This window comes from Pelodiscus sinensis, chromosome 8 (assembly GCF_052426305.1).
Source record: "Pelodiscus sinensis isolate ZL-2025 chromosome 8, ASM5242630v1, whole genome shotgun sequence".
Taxonomy (NCBI): Eukaryota; Metazoa; Chordata; order Testudines; family Trionychidae; genus Pelodiscus; species Pelodiscus sinensis.
The window spans coordinates 29,422,587-29,447,639 of NC_143059.1; the positions used below are offsets into that span (position 1 = coordinate 29,422,587).

The window sequence follows — 25,053 nt, forward strand, 5'->3', positions numbered from 1 at the left end:
ACTTGGGTGCCTTGCAGTCTTGAGCATGGACTGCTTACTCCCACTTCCCTTAAGGGGGCAGGATGCTGAAAACAGAATGAGGAGGGGAGGAACAATAGTTAAAAAGGTACAATAGGGTTCTTGTGAGGTGTAAACATAACAGCTAATGACCAGCCAGCTTTAATTTCTCTGTTTCTGAAGGCAAGTGATGTCCTGAACCTCCAACACTAGTTCTGCTGCCTTCCCATCACCTGGTGCATCTTGGATGGCTCCAGGAAATCAATCTCCCTTAGCCCAAAGAGCTCCCCTAAATGAAAAGTCTTATCTAGAACATGTCATGTTATATAACAAGTCACTTGCTTTGCCTGGAAAATGAAAGATGATGAGGTAGAGTCCTCGGGACAGAGGCTATCTCCATAAATCTGCCAAAAAAGGAGTCACGGATTACTTTGCTGAATTAATGATTTGTCCTTCAAACAAAGCCCTGACCTCAACTGCTGAGCATCACTAACCTGCCAAGGCAACTAGTGAACTTTGATGAAAGGAGCTGTTTGCTGGTTGCAGTTTGATTTTTGAATGGTGTTCGGTGATTTCTCGCACGTACCCCCACAAACCATCATTATTTTTACTACTGCTCCTCAGTAAAAGCTCTCTCTTGTTCTTTCAGGCTCAGATGTTATTTATTTTCTCTTGCTTTCAGTACTGTTAACCCAGTTAGTGAGGAGTCAAGAAAGGTTTTGACTCTGCCAGGAGAGAAATGAGTAGACTTATACCAAGGACAGTCTTTTCCTCATTGAATTTCACTTATAAGAAGCACAGGTATTTCTATTATTGCCTTGAACAATGTTGAGTAAGATTAAAATCATCAGTAAAACACACTGATGTAGCTCCACATGCTGCAAGCTGGACAAAAAAAAAAAAAAAAAACCAGCCTGCAGCTAGTTTCCTTCCCCATCTCCAACATTTTTTCCCACTGTACTACTTCTATGGACATGTCCCTCTAGGGAAATTCCCATCACTGCTATCAATGGTTCTGCTGCATCAATGGAAGCCTTAGTGTAGACAAGCCTCTGGTGGCTTATGACATTGCTTCTCCCATTACGCTTAAGCCTAGAGTTTAGAGAGAGAATGTTTTAAATTTTGAATTTTTCAATAAAATTATTCATTGACATTTGAAATTTCACCTCCCCCACCTGCCCCAAAATTGTCAAAAATGGTAAATATTTTCATGGAGAGAAGCGTATTAATTTATTCACAAAAAGCAAATTTTAAAAGGGATTTCTCCATAAGGGAAGAAATCTATAAATTAGTATGTAGATAAACCAGCCAGCTAGCTGGAAACAGAGAACTTCAGTCAGCCATGCCGACCAAGAAAGAGAGGCATATGGATGAGAACACTGGATTCTGTATGATTTCAGACTTTAATATTTTTGAAACCAAACAACATGACTTAAGACTTATTTTATATGCTTTGGGTTAATCTTGTAGTTTTGTTGTTTTCCAGTCATGAGAATCTTTTACTCATAGACCGCTGCATAAATAAGAGTATCTGCGGAATATCCAGAAGACACAAACTAATGCACAACTAAAAGAGGGAAGGGGATGACATGGGCAATGTCACCTTATGATTCAGAATTTTTATAAAATGTCCTTTCCAGTGCTATTAACACCATAATTTATTAAAATGTAAAACCAATAAATATCCAATTTACTTGTTGCTGTATTTTCACAATGTGGATAATAAAAACAGACGAAATGAGTATGTAAGAGAGACAGTGTTGCCTGGACACTATCACTGGCAAACTCAGAAGACTGGGTTCTATTCTCATGTCTGCCATTAGTTTCCTGGTAATCTGAGATTCATCACTTCCCATCCCTGTGCCTCAGTTTCCCCATCTGTCAAATAGAGATGGTGAGGTTTATCTTCCTTTGTAAAACACCTTGAGATCTACTGATGATATGGCTGTATAAGATCTAGCTAGCTATTACTATTATTCATTTTCACTTTTGCTTATGGTCAGTTGCTAATTCAATTAACTTCCCGATACCCATATGTTATACAGCTTTGCAAAATTGCCATGAAAATTTACCTGCATAGGCACAAAATATACTCATTGACTTTTACCATAATGATTAAGGATAATGATGAATTAATGATGTTTTATTTGACTGCCAGAAAACTATTTGCCTTGTGTGAGTAGAATTTTGCAAGGATGAATTAACAATGTTTCAATGTCTAGAATATAAAGCATAAGAAAGTATATTATTTTTAAAAATGTTATTGTCATGGAAATTTTAAAGAGATATGATTCAAAAGGAGTCACTCTCATTTCTGTTCATGTTAAGTTTTTCATAAAGTTTATTTTTACAAAATTTAAATTGTGAGCCTAAATTGACCTACCAGTATCAGTTTAATGATGTGTGAATTTAAAATACCTTTCTTTTAAGTGGAACAGACAAAAAGCTAGTCATCCACAACTGTGATTTTGTTAACTGGCTGGAGGAAGTTAACAGGCTGCGGCCACGTCATAGCTTTTCTGCCATTAAAACTAAGCTTGTGCACTTGCACATACCACACTTCCAGACTATGTTTGTATTAGTGCATTCTGCGGAAATATGGTAATTATCTTTTAGTGTTTCAGCAGTGGACAGAGTGCGTGGAGCACATGAACAGAGAACAGTGCCAGCAACATATGGGGCAATGCACTCTGGCCAACCCTATTCTTAGGCACTGTTAGGAGGTCTTTGCACTGCGCAAATATAGTATGCTGTGCTGATGACAGATTCCCATGTGCTTAGCCTAGGCCTCGAACATGGATGAAACACTTAACAGATGTGGTTACTATCCAAGCTTCAGGCATGTTGTTTGTACACACAAACTATGTTAGTAATTGATTACAACCCAGTCTTTATCTAGGGCGACCAGGTTTTTGACTGGAATGCCCAGCTAAAGTGGGACCCTGATAACTCCAGTCAGCACTGACAACAGTGCTGTTAAAAGTCTGGCTGGCAGCACAATGGTGGTAAGGCAGGTTCCCTACCTGCTGTGGCTCTGTGCAGTTCCCAGAAGCAGCAGCATGTCCCCCCTCTATCTCCAATGTGTAGGTGCAGCCAAGTGCCGGCTCTGCAGCTCCCATTCAATGGGAGCCATGGCCTGCAGATGTAGAACCATGGGGGGGGGAGAACTTGCTGCTGCTTCCAGAAGCTGCTTGAGATAACCACCGCCTGAAGCCTGCACTCCTGAGGAGAAGGATGGAATAAGCAGAGGCAGGACCTTGGAGAAGGGACAGGACAGGGATGGGGCAAGAGTGTTTGATTTTGTGCAAGCAGAAAACTGGCAACCCTACCTTTATCCCAAAATGCAATTTTCTCAAACCTTTGTTTTAAGACTATAGTAGGGTGAGGGACAGGAAGGCTGCCCTGCAAAAGCTAGTGCTAAAAGGACTCAATGGATTTGATGTCCATGAAAAAATACATCTTCTTCTTATTATTATTTATATCACAGTAGTGTCTGTAGGTTCAGATTGTAGCAATGTTCATTTATCCCATTTCAGGACACAGATTACTAGAATTCCTCACTGCTTTGTGTTTCAACACCATACACCTGCTTCCGGTCTTGCAGTGAAGTAAATGAGTAAAAATAAAAATATTATAATTGAAACTGGTGTAAATAAGATTAGGATTGGGCCCAATAGGCTTCAGCTTGTTCTATTGCATACATTAGGCAACCCATCCATTCGGTACCTCATACATACCTTTACATTCCAATCCTTCTCCTTTACTGGGCACTCAATCTGTCCATGAATGTGCTACTCCCTCAGACCTCAGTATCACTGTCACAGTGGAGAGTACTGAGGTTATCAGACAGGGTAACATATGGCCAGTTTCCAAAATATTTTAAAATTCCTGTGTTTTGGCTTTCCCCAAAAATGCAAAACAATTTAATCGCTTGTGGCTTTGATGTATTCTTAATTACTGTTTTCTGCAATAGCCGCTCTCCCACCAGGCCAGATCCAGGGGCAGCGATTAAGTTAGTGGCATATTCAAGCAAATCCAAGTGTCTTTAAGGCACCGAATGCAAGCCTGTGACTATAAATTCTACACACACACACACACACACACACACACACACAACCCACACTCCAAAGCACTTTTCATTTATTCCCATAGTATCTCAACTGAGTAATGATTGGACCAGCACAGACAAGACTTACACTAGCCAAGCCACAGAGCATATGTAAGAAAGGAATTAATTAAAACAGGGTGTTAATGGAGTAGGGAACCAGATGTGAACATGAGCAAATTTAGCTGACCTGTAAACTGCATGCATGTTTGTTTGCTTTGCAGATTTAGGCCAGTGGATAGAAAAATATTTCAACTCTAGGTACTGCCTGTATTGATAGCAGTTGACAAGCTAAAAAGAAAATACCTAAAAGTAAAGTGAAATGAAAAATATCACATTTCTTCAAAGCTACAATGTTAGCTTCCCAATGGGCCTGTAAAACTGTTCTTTGATCATTTTCACACACACTACAGCAGTGATACCTAGCCCTCAGTGGCTCAGGAGCCAAATTAGCAATCATCACTAACCAAAAGAGCCACAATAGCGTGAATTCATTGTTTCATTTGCTATAGAACTATATATTCAGTTTTAAACAGCATGACAGGGAAAATATTTAGCTCATATATATTATTATTACAGCAAAATGACTGAGTAAAAATTATTTTATCAACTACAGTTGGCTAGTAACGTAATAAAAGCATACTGACTGGTTAATAACTTAGACCGGCTAATCAAATCACACTGTTTTAACATCACGTGGCATTGTTTTTAAAAGGATTATCGGGTGGGGGAGAGAGCTAGTAAATATTCTTCTGTGCGATAAAAATCAATCAAAATTCAAAGTAAAGAATGGATGTGTAGAAAAAACCAGTCCACAACAAAGAACGCAAAATTGCTTGGGACTCTGCCAGAGCAGATGGAATAGGCCAAGTGAGGTTCATGCCTAAAATGATGTCAGTGACCACCTTTTGGAAAAAAGAGAAACCTCTCAGCTGAGAGCAATTACAGAATGCCCCCCAAAAGTCAGAGGGACAAGAAAGGCCATGTTCACACCACAAACTTCCTTCAGCCCTAAACATTTTTCAAGGCCAATCAGTGACAGTGCTTCAGGAAACTTGAATTTAGAAGCACAAGGTAACCTGTATGGAAAGGGAGAAATGTTGTTGGAATCTGCTCATGCATGATGTAGCTGAGCAGAACAGATTGCCAAAATTTTGCAATGAAAACTTGCAGTGTCACATACGAGCTGAGTCTACGCTGGATTTAGTGGGAAATCTCCCACTGCTCCATTATTACCAGTATGACTTCTAATTTAGGCAGTAGCACTAATGTAGGCAGGGAATCAGGGATTTTACTACTGCTTACTCAGAGTCCTACCAAATTCCCAGCCATACAAAATGCATCAAGGACCACAAAATCTGGTGTCCTCTAGAAATCTGACCTTTTCTGTCCTTTTACTCTATCCTATACTGCTGTCATGGGAGAGACCAGCATGTCCCAAATTGGGAATCTTGATTCAAAAAGCAGTGGCAGAGGGATCACAGTGCTATTTTAGGAATGTCACGGTATTGCCACCCTTACTTATTCATTGCCTTCAAAACTGGGTAACCGGAGAATAGTGTCTGTAATGTTGACTGCAGGGCCAGTCTAAGCCATTCGTGCTCCCCGGACCTCGGGAGCGCAGCGCCGCCCCCGGGAGTGCGACGCATGCGTGGCCCTGCCCCGGGCACACAGTGCATGCGCGGCCCAACCCCGGACAGGCGGAGCATGCGTGGTGCTGCCCCCGCCTCGCCCAGCAGCCTCTCACGGCTCCCCCTACAATGGGGTGCCCAGGGTGGTAGCCCGGTTAGCCCGTAGCTTGGGCCAGCTCTGGTTGGTTGGGTATTTTCAGCACCGAGCAGCCAGGGAGTGGCAGCTGCTCACTAAGGCTATGTCTACACTGAAGCATTATTTCGAAATCACTAATGTGATTCAGAAATAGTGCTGTGCACGTCTACACAGTAAGTCTTATTTCTAGCAGCCACCACTCTCCAGCTGCCTAGCTCTGAGGGCAGCGCCGCCACCAACAGCAGCACAGAAGTAAGGGTAGCAGTGCTGTAACTCCCCCTGCAATAAACTTGTGATCCTCACACAACTCCTTTGTGGGTCAGGATCCCTACAATTACAGCATCCTGAACTTTCAGATTTAAATGTTTGAAATCATGAAATTTACCATTTTTAAAAACCTATAGCAGTGAAATTGACCAAAATGGAGCTTGAATTTGGTAGGGCCCTACACATTAGTCTAATGCTCTTTAGAGCAGGCCTACAGATCAAATGAGTAAAAATGCTTGTGATCATTGGTGCCTTATCTACTCTTGTGTTCCCAGCATCACCAACACAAAGGGGAAATATCTCCTGCAAATCTAGCGCATAGAAGGCTCAGGAGGAACCTGCCCCCTCCCAATATCTCTGAGCCTCAAGGTGATCACACAGGAAAGAATGAAAGGGATAGCTGCAGTAAAGCTGTCCTTTAGGAACACAGACAAAAGCCACAATTGTGAAAGTGGGAAACCAGGGGTCATTAGTAATGGGGATACACATTTAACCCAAAACATACTCAACAGCCAAGCCAGCAGACAAAATTAAAGGTGATGGCTATATACAGAGCAGCACTCAGGAAATGACATCCTGGAGGATTAGCTTATAGAATGGACCTTGGGAGAGGAGTAATTGGATAACAGAGACTTTTATTTCTAGGTCATGGGTTTGAATACATCACAGGTCAGCAGTTGCAGAAAGTCTTTACCATCTGAAGGTTGCTTGATGGCCTCTGTGAAATGATGTTGTGGTCCCAGTCTAGTTTCCAGTGAATCTGTGTCTACATCACAAAAAACCCACTACTGTAATTTGCTCTGATTAATATCCCTGTGTGACAGGTCAATGCCAATCAGTCAGTTAATACATACTCTATGTAGATCAGAAAAAAGTTAAAAGGGAATTATACAAATGTATAATCTCAGTCTCTTTAAAGTCAGATTGAGCTGGATTCAGACTAAAACTTCCAGCCAGAGACAACAGACATGAAAGCCAGGATCAAGTCACCCTGACCCTTCAGGCTGATTGAGGTGCAGGCAATATCGAAAGACATTTGAAACACTAGGCTTTGAGAAAGAAAACTCTAAAGTAGCTCCAGAGTAAGATGTGGAGGGTAGGGTGGTAACTGTGAGCAGGAACAAAGTACAATAGTCATTGCATGAAGCACACAGCTTGTTACATTTCACCAATGAGGAGACACCTGCTTGAACATTTCATTGCTGAAATGCTGCTGCAACCTAGCCCTGCATACTTGATATGCCACTGGATTCTGTCCAAACCACCATTATTAAAAAGCATCTCAAAGTATAAAGGGCTGGGATCCCAGAGAGCAAGAGAGAGGAAGGACAACATGAGAATCCTGAGACTCAAGGCCATGTCTCTGCAAATAGAAGCCAGTAAAAGGGATCATTGTCTGAAGAGAAAGGATGAATGTATGTATGGGAAGCAGAAAATAATGCTTATTTCCTCATAACTACCTGCATGGTATCTATCTAAAGGAGCTGTTGCAGAGTTCAATTTCAAGTATCCATGCAGAAAAAATAACTGAATTCAATTTTTTTCTGAAATCAGATTCTATCTTAAACAAGTTTTACTGTAACTCGGGTGGCTTTAGATTGCTTGGGAATTTCACACAGATCACTCCAAAGCAGCAATGAAAGGGTATAAACTAAGCAGACCTCTCCCACATGGAAGTGTTTTCTGGTCCAGGCTCCCAATGCAGCATGAGAAATGCCTACTGACCACAGAGAAGAAGAACTGAGGACATAAAGCCCCAGAAGAAAGGAGAATTCGTATTGGGGAGTGAGGTGGCACAATCAGATTGGGTTAAAATAGGTTTAAAAATTAGCATGTAGGCAGACCAACCTGTGAAATGATCCTACTAAATCTCACAAGTTAAGCAGAGTCTTGGTGGGCCAGGCTAATACTTTAATAAGAGATAATTAGGGAACACTTAGGTGCTGCAGAAAATGGTCTCAGTAATTCAGTAGGTAATAAATCACACTATTTCCATAACTATATCAATAATATGACAACCGTATCAGCAACAAAATGCTTACACTTAGCTATCTGCAGACGTCTTCTCTGGTGTGGTATGAGATGGAACCATTCCATTGTGATAAACAATACTTACAAGTGATGGAGCAAGGCAAAACATGTAAGTCATGCAGCAATCCTTAACTCTTGAAAATAAGCATGTACCATACTGTCTACTCTTACATATATTCTTTTTCTAAAAGCAACACCATCACAGGGAAATGCCCACCCTAAGGTCTCTCCTAATCACCTGCAAGTTTGTATCATGTAAACTGCACACAGCCTTGAGCTAGTGGGATACATGCAGAATGATGAACTGCATTCCGTTATTAGGTAGACGCATCCAAAGGTGCACAAAGCAAGCAATGCAAAGTCAACATTGGGGACATGGAAATGTATATAGTCTAGTAGTCATGCTGTATGTACCTTGCATGCTATTAACACTGAAAGGACAATATAAAAATATTGGAAAATTGTACGTAAAATGACCATTTCCACTCAAGAGAATTGAGAAGTCACTAACAGGGTATTTTTGTGACATTACTGATAGCAAAAGAAATTCATCAGAATGCAGAAAGATTTCAGTTATGTCAGAAGGCTCTGGTAATCAGCAATGATTGCAATTAAAGAACTGACTACAGACCTAAAAAAACACAATTAAGGAGATAATAGTTGAATAAAAGAATAGTTTTTCATGTTTGGACAGGGAAGGTGAAAACTCTTTAAAAGTCCATTTCTTCCCTCACCTCCAACATATGCCAACCAAGGGTCATGATAAATTCTCCACAGGACTTACCTGAGACAATGGTGTACCCAATACCCCTGGGCCGTCCTTTGTCCTGGTCAATTGCTGTTATCATACGCACAGTTGTACCCTAGGAAGGAAAGGAAGATGTGAACATGCCAGGCCCTGTAGACTTCCACTGTATCGTTTTCCTGTGCTGTATAATACTGCAGAATGTTTACAAATTCTTGCACTTCTATGGTGCGTAAGGCTTAACTCACATGCACTCAGGGAATGAGAATAGCAGAGTGAATCAGAGAACCTCATGGCAATGCAAGTATAGCAGTTGAAGTGCCCTGTTAATGTAATGTGGTTTATTATGTGCTGAGTATTTGTGGAAGTCAGGAACTGCTCATGAACAGGACAAGGCACTGTGCAGTAAGGCCCCAGAATAGCTTCCCATAGCCAACGCACCAATACAGCTTACTTCTGTCCTGCAACACCCTTTGCTATTCAAGTCCTGTGCCCCTCACAAAGCTCTGGCAACGTACCTTGGTCTTGATCTGTAATACCCAAAGCAGAACTAGACCTGTAACACACAAGGTCTTCTGAACAAACTGAGACAAATCATGTTGTAGTTTTGTGCAGTGAGCAAATATCCACCAGGGACTATGATGACACCAACAAACACATTTCACTGTCACTTGCCACCTACCTTTAATAGAAGAATTTGAAGCTATGTCACCAAGGTGAATGTTGCAATTAATATCTGAGCTCTCTTAACACTAGGACTAAACCAGAGAAAGCTCAGCTGTGGGTAAAGGAAGGTGTAGCAAATTTAAGGAAAAAAAACATTTAAGACTGGAACAGATACGAAGACTGGAGTTTTTATACTGGAGTTTATATATTGAAACTATCTATTCCTTAATTTGAGAAAAAGGACTTCCACTAAGCAATAGCTTCCTCTGCTTAGAGCTTCAGGCCTCATATCCCACAAGGCAATCATTTTTCCACCATAGATTTCAACAATCATCAGTACATAGATTCCACCTGTCCATTTTATTTTCAGTTCTGATTTCTTTTGGTATTTGTCTTCAGTGTTCTTTGAATGAGGCTCTCTCAGCAATGATCAGGGCTGGCCAGCTACCTGACTGACTGGAAGAACTAAAAAGATCAGTTACATTTTAATAAAATGCTGTAGGCAGAATGAGCGTCAGAACAAAGCTCAGAATAGGGGTCAGTCTACCGATGGTTGCCTCTATCAGACATCCAGTTCCACAAGTTCCTTCAGGAAAGTCACATGACTTGCTCTCCCACAATAAGCCAAAAGAATGTACAAGCCTAGGAGCCCCAAGTAAACTGTAAATGGCCAAAGACTGACCCAGGATTACTTTTTGAAACAGAAATGTTATTCATGAATTCACTATCTGGCATCTCTAGCTTTGGCTTTACTTATGAGGCTCGAGTGAGTCCATGCATGGGCACATCACACACACACACAAAACAGTAATTAATGTTGTGTGAACACATTTCTGACATTAAGCTGCTTCCTTTTCATTGGTTTATTGAGAGCAGGAAAAGAGGCATTTATTTCACCCTGAGAGAAAATGTCAACAATGGCATTTGCATGTCTAATGAGGAAGCAAGACAGCATGCTGGCTTTGGCTGATTTCCACCAATGTCAAAATGAATCAGCTGAAGGCCGAAGGTTGAGTTTCCACCATTTATTTAACCAACCTTACTGGTTCATTTTTTCATTACAACTACAGATTTTTTACGACCTGCACTAAATTTAAAAAATCTTGCCACTGAGAATGCATGAGAATGTGTGTATATAAATGTGTATGCATTGCATAAAGGTCAGGGGTGGGCAAAAGGGCCTCCCTGGGCTGGATCTAGCCTACCAAGTGAGTTTATCTGGCCCGTGGAGGCCCTACTGCACCCCTGCCCCCAGGCCAATCAGGGCCTGGAGGCAGGGGGGAATGTGTGCGAAATCTCCTCCTGCCCTGCAAGGAGTGTGTCTCCTCCCACCATTCCAGGCACACACGGTGATTCTAAGTGCCAATCAGGGCTTGGGGTGGGGGGAGCGTGTGAAGTCTCCTCCTACCCTGCAAGGGGCTCAGCACTTGAAGTCAATCACCAGCTTCTGCTCAGCTAGTGGTTGACTCTAAGTGTGAGCTCCCTTGCAGGGTGGGGGCAGGGAGCAAGAGACTGCACATGCCCCTCCTTCCCAGGCCCCGATTGACCTGGGTGGCAGTGGGGGGAGCATGTGAAGTCCCCTCCCACCACAGGGGGCACGGCTACCTAGAGGGAACTGCCAGCTGTTCTGAACAGCTGTCGGTTCTCTCTGGCGGGGGGGGGGGGGGGGGAGTAGGAGGACAAAGTCTTTGCATGCTCCCCCACCCCCAGGGGAATCAGAGTCTGTGGGTGGGGAAGCATGGAAGTATCCTGGCTCCATCCCTTCCGCAGGTTTCTGCCTCTTCCAAGGCAGCCAGGGGGGCAATTAAAAAATGTCCAAAGTGGCCCCCGTCAAAATGTTTTGCCCACCCCAATATAGGTGCGTATTTCAGTTACTATGGGTATAATGATGTGCATACAAGTACCCAGGTGTGGGATGGGTAGGCATATGCACACTTGCTGCTATGTACGTACTTGCCTACCCATGAGTATCTGTGCCTGCCTGCTTAAGCATATGCAAATGAAATACCCATCAGAGTATGTGTGTGCACAAAACACACAAGTACACTAGCCAAACAGAGGGGAATCTTATTAACAGTGCAGTAGAGGAAAGTGATCCTGTGACAACACAATCAGCTCATTTAGAAATTAAAAACTTCCTTGAGCTACCTTGGAGAAAACACCAAGAGAACTTCTCTCCTCAGAAATTCAGATTTTCATTGTCCGGCTTTCAGAGCATCAGTCTGTCTGATTCCAGGGAGCACAGAGAAACTGAGTGGAGAAAATATGGAACTGGCTATAATCAAAAGGGAAGTTATTTGGGCCGTGTATATTTCTCTGATAAATCTCCCCTGGCATTTCAATAAAGTAAATCTGCACTTTTATTTGATAGCATTAAGCATAACTCCCCAAGTCACTCAGCTTCTTGGGATCCAGCGGACACTACAGAGCATTTAAATGACCAGGCTTAATTGTGATTTCCAAATCAGCAAGTACAGATAAAGATGGTATTTACAAACCCCAGAGAAATGGGGAAACGAAGGCAGGTGGGAGCCAAGAGCTGGGATTTAGAGAGGTGAAGAAAACAGAAAAGACAAAGTGGAAGAGAAAGAGACCTCAGTGCAGACAATTCAGTGCTCACTTCACTTCCCAAAGTGGAACACTTCAATTTACTGTTCCCATGGGAGATGAGCTTCCAGTTGCTCAATGGCAAACTAAAGTGCATCTCCATTCCAAAGACACAAGATGCAATGCCGACCTATCTGACAGTTCACTCATCGCCTGTCAGGAGAGAAGGAGCAGCTCAGAATGATAAGTGTCACAAGCCGTGCTGTACATTTCAAAGGGAAAGCAATTGCTAGGAATGAGGGGCTAGGGATGGCACAGGAATAGTAATGGCCCTGTTTATTGTGGTGCAAGTTTATCCTACAAAAAGCCACCTTCTGTGGGTGCCAAGTGACGCGATCGTTGCCAGAGGCAGAAGCTAAGAATACCAACACTGCTGTGAGAGTTCAGGGATTTTCTTTTTAGAAAAACCCATCTGCAAGAGCCAGGGGGTAACCCACAGGGTTGTTGGTATTTCATGAGGATTAAAGAACTGGCAACACAGGAAACTAGGGCGTTGCTGCCTCTGGAAAGCCTGACACAGGTTTTCATGGAGTTGTTTTTTGCAATTCTGGGTCAACCCTTTTACTCCTCTGCTCTCGTTTAGAAGCCCCTCCTCATGCCCTTCTGACAATGATTCACACTTTATTCATGATAGTGAAACATGCATTACTGGAGATAGAATTACCTCACCTCCACAGCTTAGACATCCATTTCCTGAACCCACAGCAGAGACAGCAACTGTCACCAGCTACATTTTGCTTTATGGTCTACCAGACTGTGTGACTTTGTCTTTTGTGCAGTCCTGTTTATAGAATGCTCCCTGAACATCCCAGTGACTAGTGGAACCAAACTCCAGGAGTTTGTACATCTCCCACTAACAGCCTGATCCAAAGCCCATCAATGTAATTGAAAATCTTTCCACTGAATTCATAGTATCAGGTCCTAACTGTACATCTTCAATTAACTGCTTACATGAAATGAAATATAACAGTGTAGCCAAGACCTGCCTCACAGTGAGCACTGGTTAACAGCCTCAAATGGAAACACTGATCTGCTATCCCAGAGCAAACTGTACAGAGCCAAGTTCGGCCCTAACACAGGACTTTCTCTATAGCCTTCATTTTCTCTTATGTGCCATGCTTTAATTACATATTCTCATGTCCTAAAATAACCAAGAAGTCCCTCCCCCAAATAATTTGCCCCTAAAACATCCCATATTTCACTGCTGAATTTCAGGAAGGTTTGGCACATCAGAAATCATGACAACTAATTTCTGAGGCTTCAGTCACAAACTTGGCACCAACTCGGAACAGATTCTGTTTGCATCTGTTGAAATTCTGCTGCATCTCAGAGTGCATGTACAGGTAGTCCCTGGGTTACGTACAAGATAGGGACTGTAGGTTTGTTCTTAAGTTGAATCTGTATGTAAGTCGGAACTGGCGTCCAGATTCAGACACTGCTGAAACTGACCACCAGTTCTGACTTACATACAGAATCAACTTAAGAACCCCAAGCGTCCCCAAGTGAGCTGCTGCTGAAACTGATCAGCAGCTGATCCCAGAAAGCCCGGGGCAGAGCAACTCTGCCTCGGGCTTCCTGTAGTCAGCACTGGTCAGTTTCAGCAGAAGCTGACTTGGGGACGCCTGGGGCAGAGCAGCTGGGGTGCTACTGGGTTGCTCCAGTAGCGCCGCTCCTCGGCGCTACTGGACCAACCCAGCAGCACCCGAGCTGCTCTGCCCCAGGCGTCCTGATTCAGCCGCTGCGGAAACTGACCAGCAGCGGCTGAATCAGGACGCCTGGGGCAGAGAAGCTGGGGTGCTGCCGGGTTGGTCCAGTAGCGCCCAGAGCGGCGCTGCGGGACCAACCGGCAGCACCCCAGCTGCTCTGCCACAGGCGTCTGGAGAAAAGCCTAGTCTGCTGGGGGGGGGGGGGCGTACTAGCTGCGCCCCCCCACCCCAGCAGACCAGGAAGACGTGGGTGGCGGACCGAGATGCACCGCGGTCCCGCCGCCTGGGTCCTCCGCGGCTTTGCTTCCAGTCTCCCTGGTCTGCTGGAGACCAGCAGACCAGGGAGACGGGGAGCAAAGCCTCTGAGGACGCCAGCAGCTGGACAGCCGCGGGGCGTCTGGGCTGTCCCGCTGCCGGCTTCCCCTGAGGCTTTGCAAAGCCGCGGGGGGGCTCGGGCAGCGAGGCAGCCCAGGCGCGCCTGGGCTGCTCCACTGCCGGCTTCCCCGAGGCTTTGCAAAGCTGCCTCGCTGCCCGAGCCCCTCCGCGGCTTTGCTCAGCGTCTTCCTGGTCTGCAGACCAGGGAGACGCAGAGAAAGCCCCGGAGTACATGGGCGGCAGGACCGCAAGGTCCCGCAGTCCGTGTCCTCCGGGGCAGCCCCGTTCGTAACTGCGGATCTGACATAAGTCGGATCCGCGTAAGTCGAGGACTGCCTGTATTGGGAATAGAAATGTAAATTGATGCAATTTCTCCATTTGCTGCAAAGGTCAAAGGGAAATCAAAAAGTACTTTTGAGGCCCCACCCAGAAACACCCTCAGTATGCTAATAAATACAGAAGCACTCCATGGCAGCTATACAGAGTACAAGTGAAAGCCCTGACAGCTCCATCCTAGTTATATAATTCCTCATATGAAGAAATGCAAATTAATTGGCTAATTTCCTCATTGTGCTGTTTCTCTCAGCTCCTCTTGGATTGGCAGCTGGTTTCTTCCCCGGTTCTTCTTACAAGGCACCCTAATTTTGTCTGTGGGGTGTGTCATGCCCCTTTTATGCTTTATGAAAATTGGCATATGACTATGAATACCATAACTCAAAGATGCTTTATGCATAACAGCTCATGTAACATATTTTTAAAGTTACAATCTGCTGAATCTGTATATCCTATATTTGTGCATGTATCATTCTCGTATCTGAAGTTAAAACACAAAGTGTGAATTTGTTTTTAATTCTAAATTTGCTAATGAGGGCCATTAGTGATACTTTAGGAATTTAATGTCTCAGTACTCAAGTCAATGACCCATGAATAGTTTTATTTTTCCTACAAGACCAAACAGTGGTGGGTCATACAAAGACATGTGACCATGCCACCTACCTGGTACTGGCATCCATATTAAATCTAGTAGTTTTCTATTGGGATGAGGAAACTGAACAAAGGGTTCCCATCCTGGGGAAAGGTCTAGTTAAGGAATGGAAAGCAATCATGTCTTTGCCCCCTGTACCTAGCCAGGTAGCAGTCAGCCAATAGAAATGCAGTTAGGGATTTCAAACTGACACACAGGAATTTTGGGGTTTTCCCTCCTTTATCTCTGAGCCAGTTTGCTCTCTAGATACTGAGGAAGACAGAAGACATGTCTCTCTCCAAGAAAGAGACTCTTCATAAGGTGTAAGTAGGGTAAAGTCTAGATAAATCCGTCAGGTTTTATTGTTTTCTGGTTTGGGAATTTGGATTTGAGGTCTGTGCTGTTGGAAATGGTTTTTCCTCTCTTTTGTAACTAAGTTTTGGCCCATGGGGGAGGAGGGAATCCCTGATGAGTATATTAATTGGTGGCTCTTAACATCTAGCCATTCCAACTATGCTTGTAACTGAGGTATTGTTTTGATGATAAAAGTTCGGGGTTTTTTTAACTGACCTGGTATTAGTTAATTTGTGTGTCTTGGTTTTATTTTGGAGCTGAGCTTTCCCAAGTGATCTCTTCCCTGGTTTTCTTACCATTACTTGTGTGATGGCAGCAGTTTTTATTCTCCAAAGTCCAGGTATTAGGATTTTGGGGGGAGTTTTTGTACCAAAGCCTGTAGAGATCAGGTTTTGGGGTGCTTTTGTGGGCCCTCACTTCTGCATTCAGAAGAGTGGGGAAAAGCCTTGACATCTTCAGCTGGCTTTTAAAACTGCCTTGCCTACTCTAAGAGGATACACAAAGAAATTTGAAAACGAACTCTAAAGAACTCTGAAAAGCTGTAGACCCAACTCTGACATGAAGCATTTTACCTGAGATAAGAACAGTTTAGGATAAGAATTTACATGTAACAAGTTTTGTAGGGGCTTAGAATTAGCTAGCTTTTTTTCTTTATTTTAACTTAACTTTGCTCCATCTGATTTCACTTGCAATGACTTAAATATGACTTTTTATACTTAACAAAAACACTTTATTTATTATCAAGCCCAGCATAAATAATTATTGCCTGGAGAGGAGCTACCACTGCATACATATCTCTTTCATTGATAAAGGGGTGAACATCTTTATTAGCTTTCTCTGTGTAAAACTTTTACACAGGGTAAGATGGATTTCGTTGGGGTTCTGGTCCTTTGGGGGGGTTGGTTTCCTGGGTGCTAACAGTGATCTTATCACTGAGCCCTCCCAGAGCTGAGTTATCAGTGTCTGTGCTGCTCTGCAGCAGGGGAAGTTACCCCAACTCTGTGCCTTGGCTGGGGAGATCAGAGCTTATGGCCCAGCAGGACAGGAAGCTCCAGAGGGCAGGAAGGATGGTGTCACAGGCTTGATCAGCACACCGGGTAACAACCCCAAGGAGATTTCTACAATCCAACCCATCATAAGATCATTGTAAGATGAAAGCCTATTATCCAGGGAACTTCAATAGCAGGCACGCAGTTACCTTCATTTCTAAATCAGAGGTAACTCTGCCACTTACACCTGGGAGAAGTCCTTGTTATAACCAATATACAATGAGGTTCCTAGATTAAATCAAAGTTCATGTCTATATATGATAGTCATCCATGCCTCTGTCAGGTAAACTGGTGTCCGCAGCTACTCCTGAAAGCTCCCACTATTCTTACAGGGATTCAGTATTTACCTGATCATCAAGGAGGGATGAGCCTATAACAGTGGTCCCCAACCTTTTCAGGTTGTCGGGTGCCAGGGGGCGTGGCCGTTCGCCCGCCGGGCGCCAGGGGGCGGGGACACTTGCCCGCCCGGGGGAGGCCCCCCCCAGCCGCATGCCCGGGGGCGGGTCCCCCCCATAGCCACGCGCCTGGGGCCGGCGCTCCCCCCCGTAAGCGCCGCGCCCCCGGGGGCGGGGGGCCCGGGGCCAGGCCAGCGCCGGAGCCGGCAAGGGCACGCGCAGTGCCTCCGGGGGCGGGGCCAAGGCCGGCGCCGGAGCCGGGGGCGGGGCCAAGGGGCGGGGCGGGGCCGGGGCCGGGGCCAGCGCACGCACGGCGCCCCCGGGGGCGGGGCCAAGGCCGGCGCCAGAGCCGGCAAGGGCACGCGCAGTGCCCCCGGGGCCGGGTTGGGGACCATGGCTCCGCGGGCGCATGTAAAGAGCCCGGCGGGCACTATGGCGTCCGCGGGCACCGGGTTGGGGACCACAGGCCTATAACAAAGCCCTGAAGTAGATGATGTAAAGTGAGAAGTGAAGTGCTACAATTCAAAACAACCCGCTCCCATGTGGATGGGAGGAGAAGATTTAAAAAGCAATAATCTGAAACAGTCCCATGCTTAAAAACCAGAAAAAGGATTTTACATTAGCCAAATAAAGTTTGAAGGTTTTGGGAGGAGAATAAATAAATCCTTTTTTAATAAAACCCTGAGCTTTTAATAAAGTATTCACACTGATGGGCTAGAACTATCCTAAGAAGGAATTAACTGAGAGTTACTGACACACTGGAGCTAAGGTGGTACTACTTTTGCATTATTTCTTTAACTTACTGATTTTTGGGTGGAAAGGAAGTTTGGAAGTGCCCAAAACTCCTACAAGTATTTTAATTCTATGTTAAGGGAGATAAATGCCATGCTGTAATAAGGAACGCATTATCCTCTGACCTTGGAAAACCCAGCAAGTAGTCCTGTGGCACCTTAGAGACTAATACAAAATATTTATTTAAGATTATTTATTTAGGGTAAAACTCACTTCATCAGATTAGTTGGAATGGAAGTAACAGAAACTAAGATAGATATAACAGTAAAAGCAATTGTCAATTGTAGGACCCATGTTCATGAAGCTAATTAAGTGGGCTGGATGTTTCCCATTCATAGTTTGTTGATGTGAAAACGCAGATCTTAAAGGCAGGTGAAATGGGCTTTGTAGTGTGTTAACCAGTTAATATCTTTATTCAAGCCCAGGGTAACAGTGTCAAATTTCAGAGGGGTAGCCGAGTTAGTCTGTAACAAGAAAAAATTAAACCAATAATCTAGTAGCACCTTAAAGACTAACAAAACATGTAGATGGTATCATGAGCTTTCATGGGCAAAACCCACTTTTGGTAGTCATCTGAAGAAGTAGGTTTTGCCCACGAAAGCTCATGATACCATCTACATGTTCTGTTAGTCTTTAAGGTGCTACTAGACTATTTGATGTTTTTTAAGTGTCAAATTTGTAAATTAATACCAGTTCGGCAGTCTCTCTCTGTAATTGGGTAGTAAAATTCCTTTGTAGAATAATGGCTAATTTTAAATCCACTATTGCACAGTTTCTCATCTGCTAATGTAGAATGCATTCAGGTGTGCCTCTGCCTACCTCTTGCAGAAGTCCCCTTTGAAAATGGGTCTTGATTTAAAGTTCTTGGACAAGAGTAAGCTGTGGGCTGAACAAAAAGCCAGGAATCAAGAAGTCCTGGGTTATCAGGAAGTGAGACGTCTTTATGGCTGGTAGTAAATCCCATCTCTGTACCTCCATTACCTATTTGTAAAATGGCCAATGCTTACTAACTGATACAGGTTGTGGGGATTAATATTGGTAAAGCGTTTTGAAGAAAAGAACTCTGTACCACAAGTGTTGAACATTACTGTAACTATGTGTTCTGTTTTCATTTGTCCAGGAAACAGGGAAAAATTGTATTGCTCCCATTGAAAATACACACTACATCAAGAAAGAATATACAGTTCCAAACAAGATGACAAAATCTCTCTCCCTCCTTGACTGCTAATGAATTCTAAATGGGAGGTGGGGGAGATTTCTTTCTTCCCGGAGTCTGAATATGTGCAAAATGCTTCTGAATAATGGCACAGCACCCTGAGGTCAGAAAAATAACTCCAGCAGCACTCTTCTTCTCTCTTCCTTCTTCTGCCTCAGGATTAAGGACTTGAAAGATGAACCATAGCCTGTGTCAAGGCAGGAGGAGCCAATGGGAGGATCATGTGCTTAAGAAAGCTGCCATGGCGGAATCTGAGGTTAAAAAAAATCCTATTTCTCACTCCTTATTTCCAGTCAATTCTAGTCAAAGGGCTGATAGGGATCTGTTTTCAGTAATTTGCTGCAGTTTATCCTCTTCTTTCACCTTCTATCAGCTCTTCACTGACAGGCTGGCTGACATGCTGTTACTTGAGTCAGGAAATTAAAATTTGATGCAGTAATCCCAAATAAGAAGATTTTATTAGGTAACATATACACTTTAGATTAGTTATTCTTGCCTGATGCGTAGATAGAGAAACACAATCATGCTGTGCACCACAGATAAACAGTGAGAGAGAGACAAAGGTAAAGAGGCTAGGGAAACTAACAGGAGCCTTGTTCAAACATTGTATACACCCTAATACTTACAATAGCAGAATCAGCTTGCGTGTATATTAGCCCAATGTGCCAGAAGAGGATGTATATATCAAGGCCACAGTGCATGGCACACAGTTCACAGTGTGCAGATCAAGTTGAAGCCCATTTTGTGGCAAAAAAAGCCCAGATGCGTCATCAAAATATTTACTGGACTTTTTTTTTTCATGTCACGTAACTACCACACACTGACTATTTTATTCACCCCTCAACTGAGTATCAAAGGTGTTATAGGTCAGGAAGAATGTGTATTTAGAAGGTTTTCACAGTCCATGTATGCATCATGATAGGCTCTAGACCGGGGGTGGGCAGTAATTTTTGATGGGAAGCCAATCCAAGAATTTGGTAAGTGGTCAAAGGCTGCACTCTTCCATGATACTAATGGAGGAGGTGCAGGGTCTGGAATCGAGGTTGGGTGCAGGAGAGCGCTCAGAGTAAGGGACTGGGGTGCAGAAGGTGATGTGAGGTTTGGGATAGATTTTGGGTGAAGGAAGAAGTTGTGACTTGGGCAGGGGACTGGAATGCAGAGGAGGTGTGGGATACGAGGGGGGGGTATGGGTGCAAGAGAGATTCTGACTTGGGAGAAGGTTGTAGGAGGGAGGGCAAAATATGGACGGGGTTGTGATCTGGGGCAGGGGATTGGGATGCAGGGTCTAGAGGAGGCATAGGTGCAGGAATGTGGGTGTACAGGGCTGGGGGGGTGAGGGAGGATGGGGTGCCACATGCAGCCTCTGGCCGGGAGGCGCTTACCTTAGTCAGCAGCCCAATGAGAGACTTGTGCAGGCTCCCTGCCTGCCACACACCTGCCCACTGTTCAAAGCATGGCTGTGGGGGCCATGTGTGTCTCTGCATGCTGAGTGCCCGAGGGGGGGCTCTGTGAACTGCCCCTACCCCTATGGACTTGTGGCACAGAGATGCACATGGCCCCAACAGCTGGCTGCTTTGACAGCATGCGGGGGTGCAGAAGGCAGGGAGCCTGCTTGAGGCTCCTATTGTGCCACAGGACAGTGGCAGGTGGGATCCAGTGATTTGGTGGCCAGATCTGGTCCAGGGGCTGTATTTTGCTCGCTATTGTTCTAGACCCATGGTCCTCAACCATTGTGGGCTGCATCCATCACTACCTGGGGATATTGCATGGGCCACAGCTGCATTGCACAGACTGCAATGCAGGTTGAGGACCACTGTGCTAGATCCTATCTTAATGCTTGATTTCCTAAGGTTCAAAAGTGACTAAGCAGAAGTAAGTGGCAAGCTATTGTACTGGTACATCGAAGAGAAATCACTTTGCTGTTAATCAGGATCACTATTCCTGCAAGAGAACATTCTACTGTAACTTCTTATACTATCAGAGTTTCCTTCCCACTAGTCTCCTAATCTCATACGGCATGTCTACACTACAAAGTTAGTTCGAACTAACGTCCGTTAGTTCAAACTAACTTTCCTAGGCGCTACACTAGCGCTCCGTTAGTTCGAATTTAAATCGAACTAACGGAGCGCTTAGTTCGAACTAGGTAAACCTCATTCGACGAGGATTAAGCCTAGTTCGAACTTACTAGTTCGAATTAAGGGCTGTGTAGACCCTTAATTCAAACTAGTGGGAGGCTAGCCCTTCCCAGCTTGCCCTGGTGGCCACTCTGGCCAACACCAGGCAAACTCTACTGCCCCCCTCCCGGCCCCGGAGCCCTTAAAGGGCCACGGGCTGGCTACACAGTTTGTGCCAGTTGCAAGGCTGCCAGCACCCATGCCAGCACACCCTGCACCTGACACCCATGAGCCAGCCACCCGATGACACCCAGCCCTCCCCCTCTTCCCGGGACCAGCCTGGCGGCTCCCAGGACCCTGTCCGGGGCCGCAAGAGGCGGGCGCCCGCGTGGTCTAGTGCGGAGATCGTGGACCTCATCGAGGTTTGGGGGGAAGCCTCCAATGTCCACGATCTCCGCACTAGCCACAGGAACGCGGCAGTCTACGGCCGCATGGCTGCCAGCCTGGCCGCCAGGGGCCACCAGCGCAGCCGGGAGCAGGTGCGCTGCAAAATCAAGGACCTGCGGCAGTCCTACTCCCGGGCCTGCCTGCCAGGGGCCGACCCGTAGGCCTGCCCCCACTTCCAGGCTCTGGACCGCCTCCTGGGGGCTCATGCCGTCCCTGCCCCCTGGGACGTGATAGACCCCGGGGCAGAGGGACCGCTCCAGGAGACGGAGGAGGAGGAGGAGGGCTCCGAAAGCCAGGACCCTGCCGGCAGCCTGCCCAGGACCTGGGACCCCCGAGGCACCCCACAGAGCCGCTCGCCTGTGTCGTCCGAGGCCGGGGAGGTGTCCACCTTTGAGTACCATCGTGCTCCCCTTATGTGTACGGGGGGCTGGGGCGAGAGGGAGCCCCGGGACCGTGTGCCTGGGCCTTGCCCACCACGGAGCAGCAGCTGGGGATCCTGCAGGGGCCCTGACCTTGCAGAGGGGAGCTGGGTTTCACACACCTGGGCCCCTGGGGTAATTGACCGCTGTTCTGGTTTCACCACAGCCGCAGCACCTGGGCCTGCAGGGCACACCACACCGCCTGCAGCAGCCGCCCACGCCCAGGCAAGCAGGAGAGCCAGGAACTAGGAGGAGTACCAGAGGCGGCACCTCCGGTTCCTGGAGCAACAGCTCCATCTCCAGGACCACTGGGTCCAGGAGGACCTGAGGCTGCGCCGGAGGAGCTTGGAGGCACTGGAGGAGCAGGGCCATGCCCTGCGAGGCCACCTCCAGAGCCTGCTCGACCGCTTCCCAATTCCTCCTGTTCCCCTGTTCCCCCTCCTGTTCCTCCTCCTCCCTCTGCTCCCCCTCCTGCTTCCTCCACGACCCCCGTCCCTCCTGCCCCACCCTCCACAACCATTCCCCACCAACGCCCCCGGACCCGCAGCGTTGCGAGACAGGAGAGGCAGCCGGACCCCCACCCCTGAGCTTTCCTTTCCCTTCCTCCCTTCCCTCCCCTTCCAGTTCCCTCGTCCCAGGTTTCAACCTCCTCTCTCCCACCCTCCTTCCTCCCTCCCTCCCCCCACCCCAGTTATGTAAAATAAAAAGACGTTTTTGTTTGAAAAACGGGTGTCTTTATTTGACAGTAGGGAGGGAGGGAAAAGGGGAAGAGGAGTAGGGTGGAAAAAGGCCCCAGTGGGGCATGCAGGGAGAGGTCAGTCCTCCTCCTCCACCAGGAAGCTGCGCTCAGCCTCAGCCATCCAGGCTGGCAGGAAAGCCTCCCCCTTTCTCTCACACAAATTGTGGAGCACACAACATGCTGCCACCACGGGAGGGATGTTGTGCTCGGCCAGGTCCAGACGGGTGAGGAGGCATCGCAAGCGGGCTTTCAGTCGCCCGAAGGCCCCCTCCACCACGATGCGGGCCCTGGTCAGCCTGGCATTGAAGGCCTGGCGGGAGGGATTGAGGTGCCCCGTGTAGGGCTTCATCAGCCACGGCTGAAGTGGGTAGGCGGCATCCCCCGCCAGGCACACGGGCATGTCCACGTCCCCGACCCTGATGTGGCGGTCGGGGAAGAAGGTCCCGTCCTGCAGCCGCTGGCACACGGAGGAGTTGCGGTACACCCGGGCGTCGTGTGCTTTGCCGGACCAGCCCACATTAATGTCCGTGAACGGTCCCCGGTGGTCACACACGGCCTGCAGGATCACGGAGAAGTACCCCTTGCGGTTCACGTAACGGGACGCCTGGTGTTCCGGTGCACGGATGGGGATGTGCGTCCCGTCGATGGCCCCCCCACAGTTGGGGAAGCCGAGGGCGCCAAATCCCCGGATGACGGCGTCCGGGTCGGCAAGGCGGACCACCCTGTGGAGCAGCACCCGGTTGATGGCCTTGACCACCTGCGGGGAGAGAGACAGCAAAGCGCCAATCAGTGGGACGCCCGGATGGCTGGGAGCATTCGTGCCCTGGCAGTGCCCCGCGCCCCATTCCCAGAAGCAACCCCCCTGGCGGCGTGTAGTACGGCCGGGACAGACCGACCCCTCCGGTGCAGGGTGCTTTCGCCTCCTCCTGCCCCCCCTTTGTCCCTGGGGCGGCCCATCCCCTCCTTGCAGTCCCCCTCCCCCCTCCGGCACAGTGGCCAACGAGTGCCATACCTGCATAAGCACCGCTCCGACGGTGGATCTCCCCACGCCGAACTGGTTCCCGACGGATCGGTAGCTGTCCGGCATGGAGAGCTTCCAGAGGGCAATGGCAGGCCTCATGCGAGTGTACCTTCTGCGCAGAGCAGGGGTGAGCCACTCGCAGAGCTCCAGGAAGGTGTCCCTCCTCATCCTGAAGTTCTGGGTCCACTGTCGGTCTTCCCAGCGCTCCAGGACGATGCGGTCCCACCAGTCGCTGCTGGTGTCCAGATGCCAGATGCGGCGGGGCACGCCAGTGCCGGGGCGCCGCCGCGGCTCCTCCACGGCCCCCAGGGCGGCCAGGCGGAGAGGCAGGGGGCTGACGTGCACCAGGTGGTGCCAGGCAGCCTCGAGCCATTGCTGGCAGGCTTGCAGCAGCAAGTCCAGAAAGTGCACCAGAAGGTGCAGGGCGAGCTCTGGCTCCATGTTGCCACCTGCGGCGGCGTCCCCGAAGGGAAGCACCGACACAGACGGGCACAGAGACCAATGCTTTGCTGTCCCTCGGCGAGGTTGGCAAGCAAGCAGGAAAAGCTGAGAACCGGCTGTCCAGGGGGGTCCCTTTAAGCACGAGCCTCAGATAGCCTCAGACAGCAGCCACACAAAGCAACTACTGACCTGATGCCCTGCCAGAACCGGTTTCAGCTGCCCTTAAATGCGCCCCTGCGTCCAATCAGTGTGGACGCGCTAGTTCGAATTAGCAAAATGCTAATTCGAACTAGTTTTTAGTTCTAGATGCGTTAGTTCGAATTAACTAATTCGAACTAAGTTAGTTCGAATTAGCGCTGTAGTGTAGACGTACCCATATATATTGAGACTATTAGGTCACAAAGCCTCCAGACTAGAGGTAAAGGCAGACAGCTTGGAGATCTGAAAGGAAAGAGGTCCTGTAGATAACACCACCTGGCTGGTGCTTTGATGAGACATTTCTTGTCTTACAAAAGTGGCACAGCCCAGCTTCAGCATTTGCACAGAGATTTGTGTTCTTATGTTCTTTACAGACTTCAGAAGTTGTCCCCTGAAGGAAAAATATGCCCATCTTTACACTCCACCATACAGATCCTCTGAGCTCCCATCTACTGCATGTACCAATGTGATAGAGAAAGTGACGAGGAAATTTTACAAGCTGCACTCTCATGCATTTTATATGGAGAATGAGGACACTTGGACGGATCCGAATTTTGTTTCCACCTCTTTTTCTCTTTGATGCTATTATATGATTTTTTCCAGATGCAATGGAAGAACAGGAGACAATAAATATTTAA

The 25,053-nt window shown here is 46.9% G+C and overlaps 1 protein-coding gene across 4 annotated transcripts in view; it reads right to left on the bottom strand.

The window, feature by feature from the left end:
- Positions 1 to 25,053, bottom strand: part of CDH23 (cadherin related 23) — a 573,109-nt gene that overhangs the window by 313,342 nt on the left and 234,714 nt on the right. For all 4 annotated transcript variants that reach the window (XM_075934954.2, XM_075934952.2, XM_075934956.2 and 1 more), the window contains one exon: positions 8,952 to 9,030. In XM_075934954.2, coding sequence (XP_075791069.2) covers positions 8,952 to 9,030 — 79 coding nt within the window. The remainder of the gene's footprint in view (positions 1 to 8,951; positions 9,031 to 25,053) is intronic.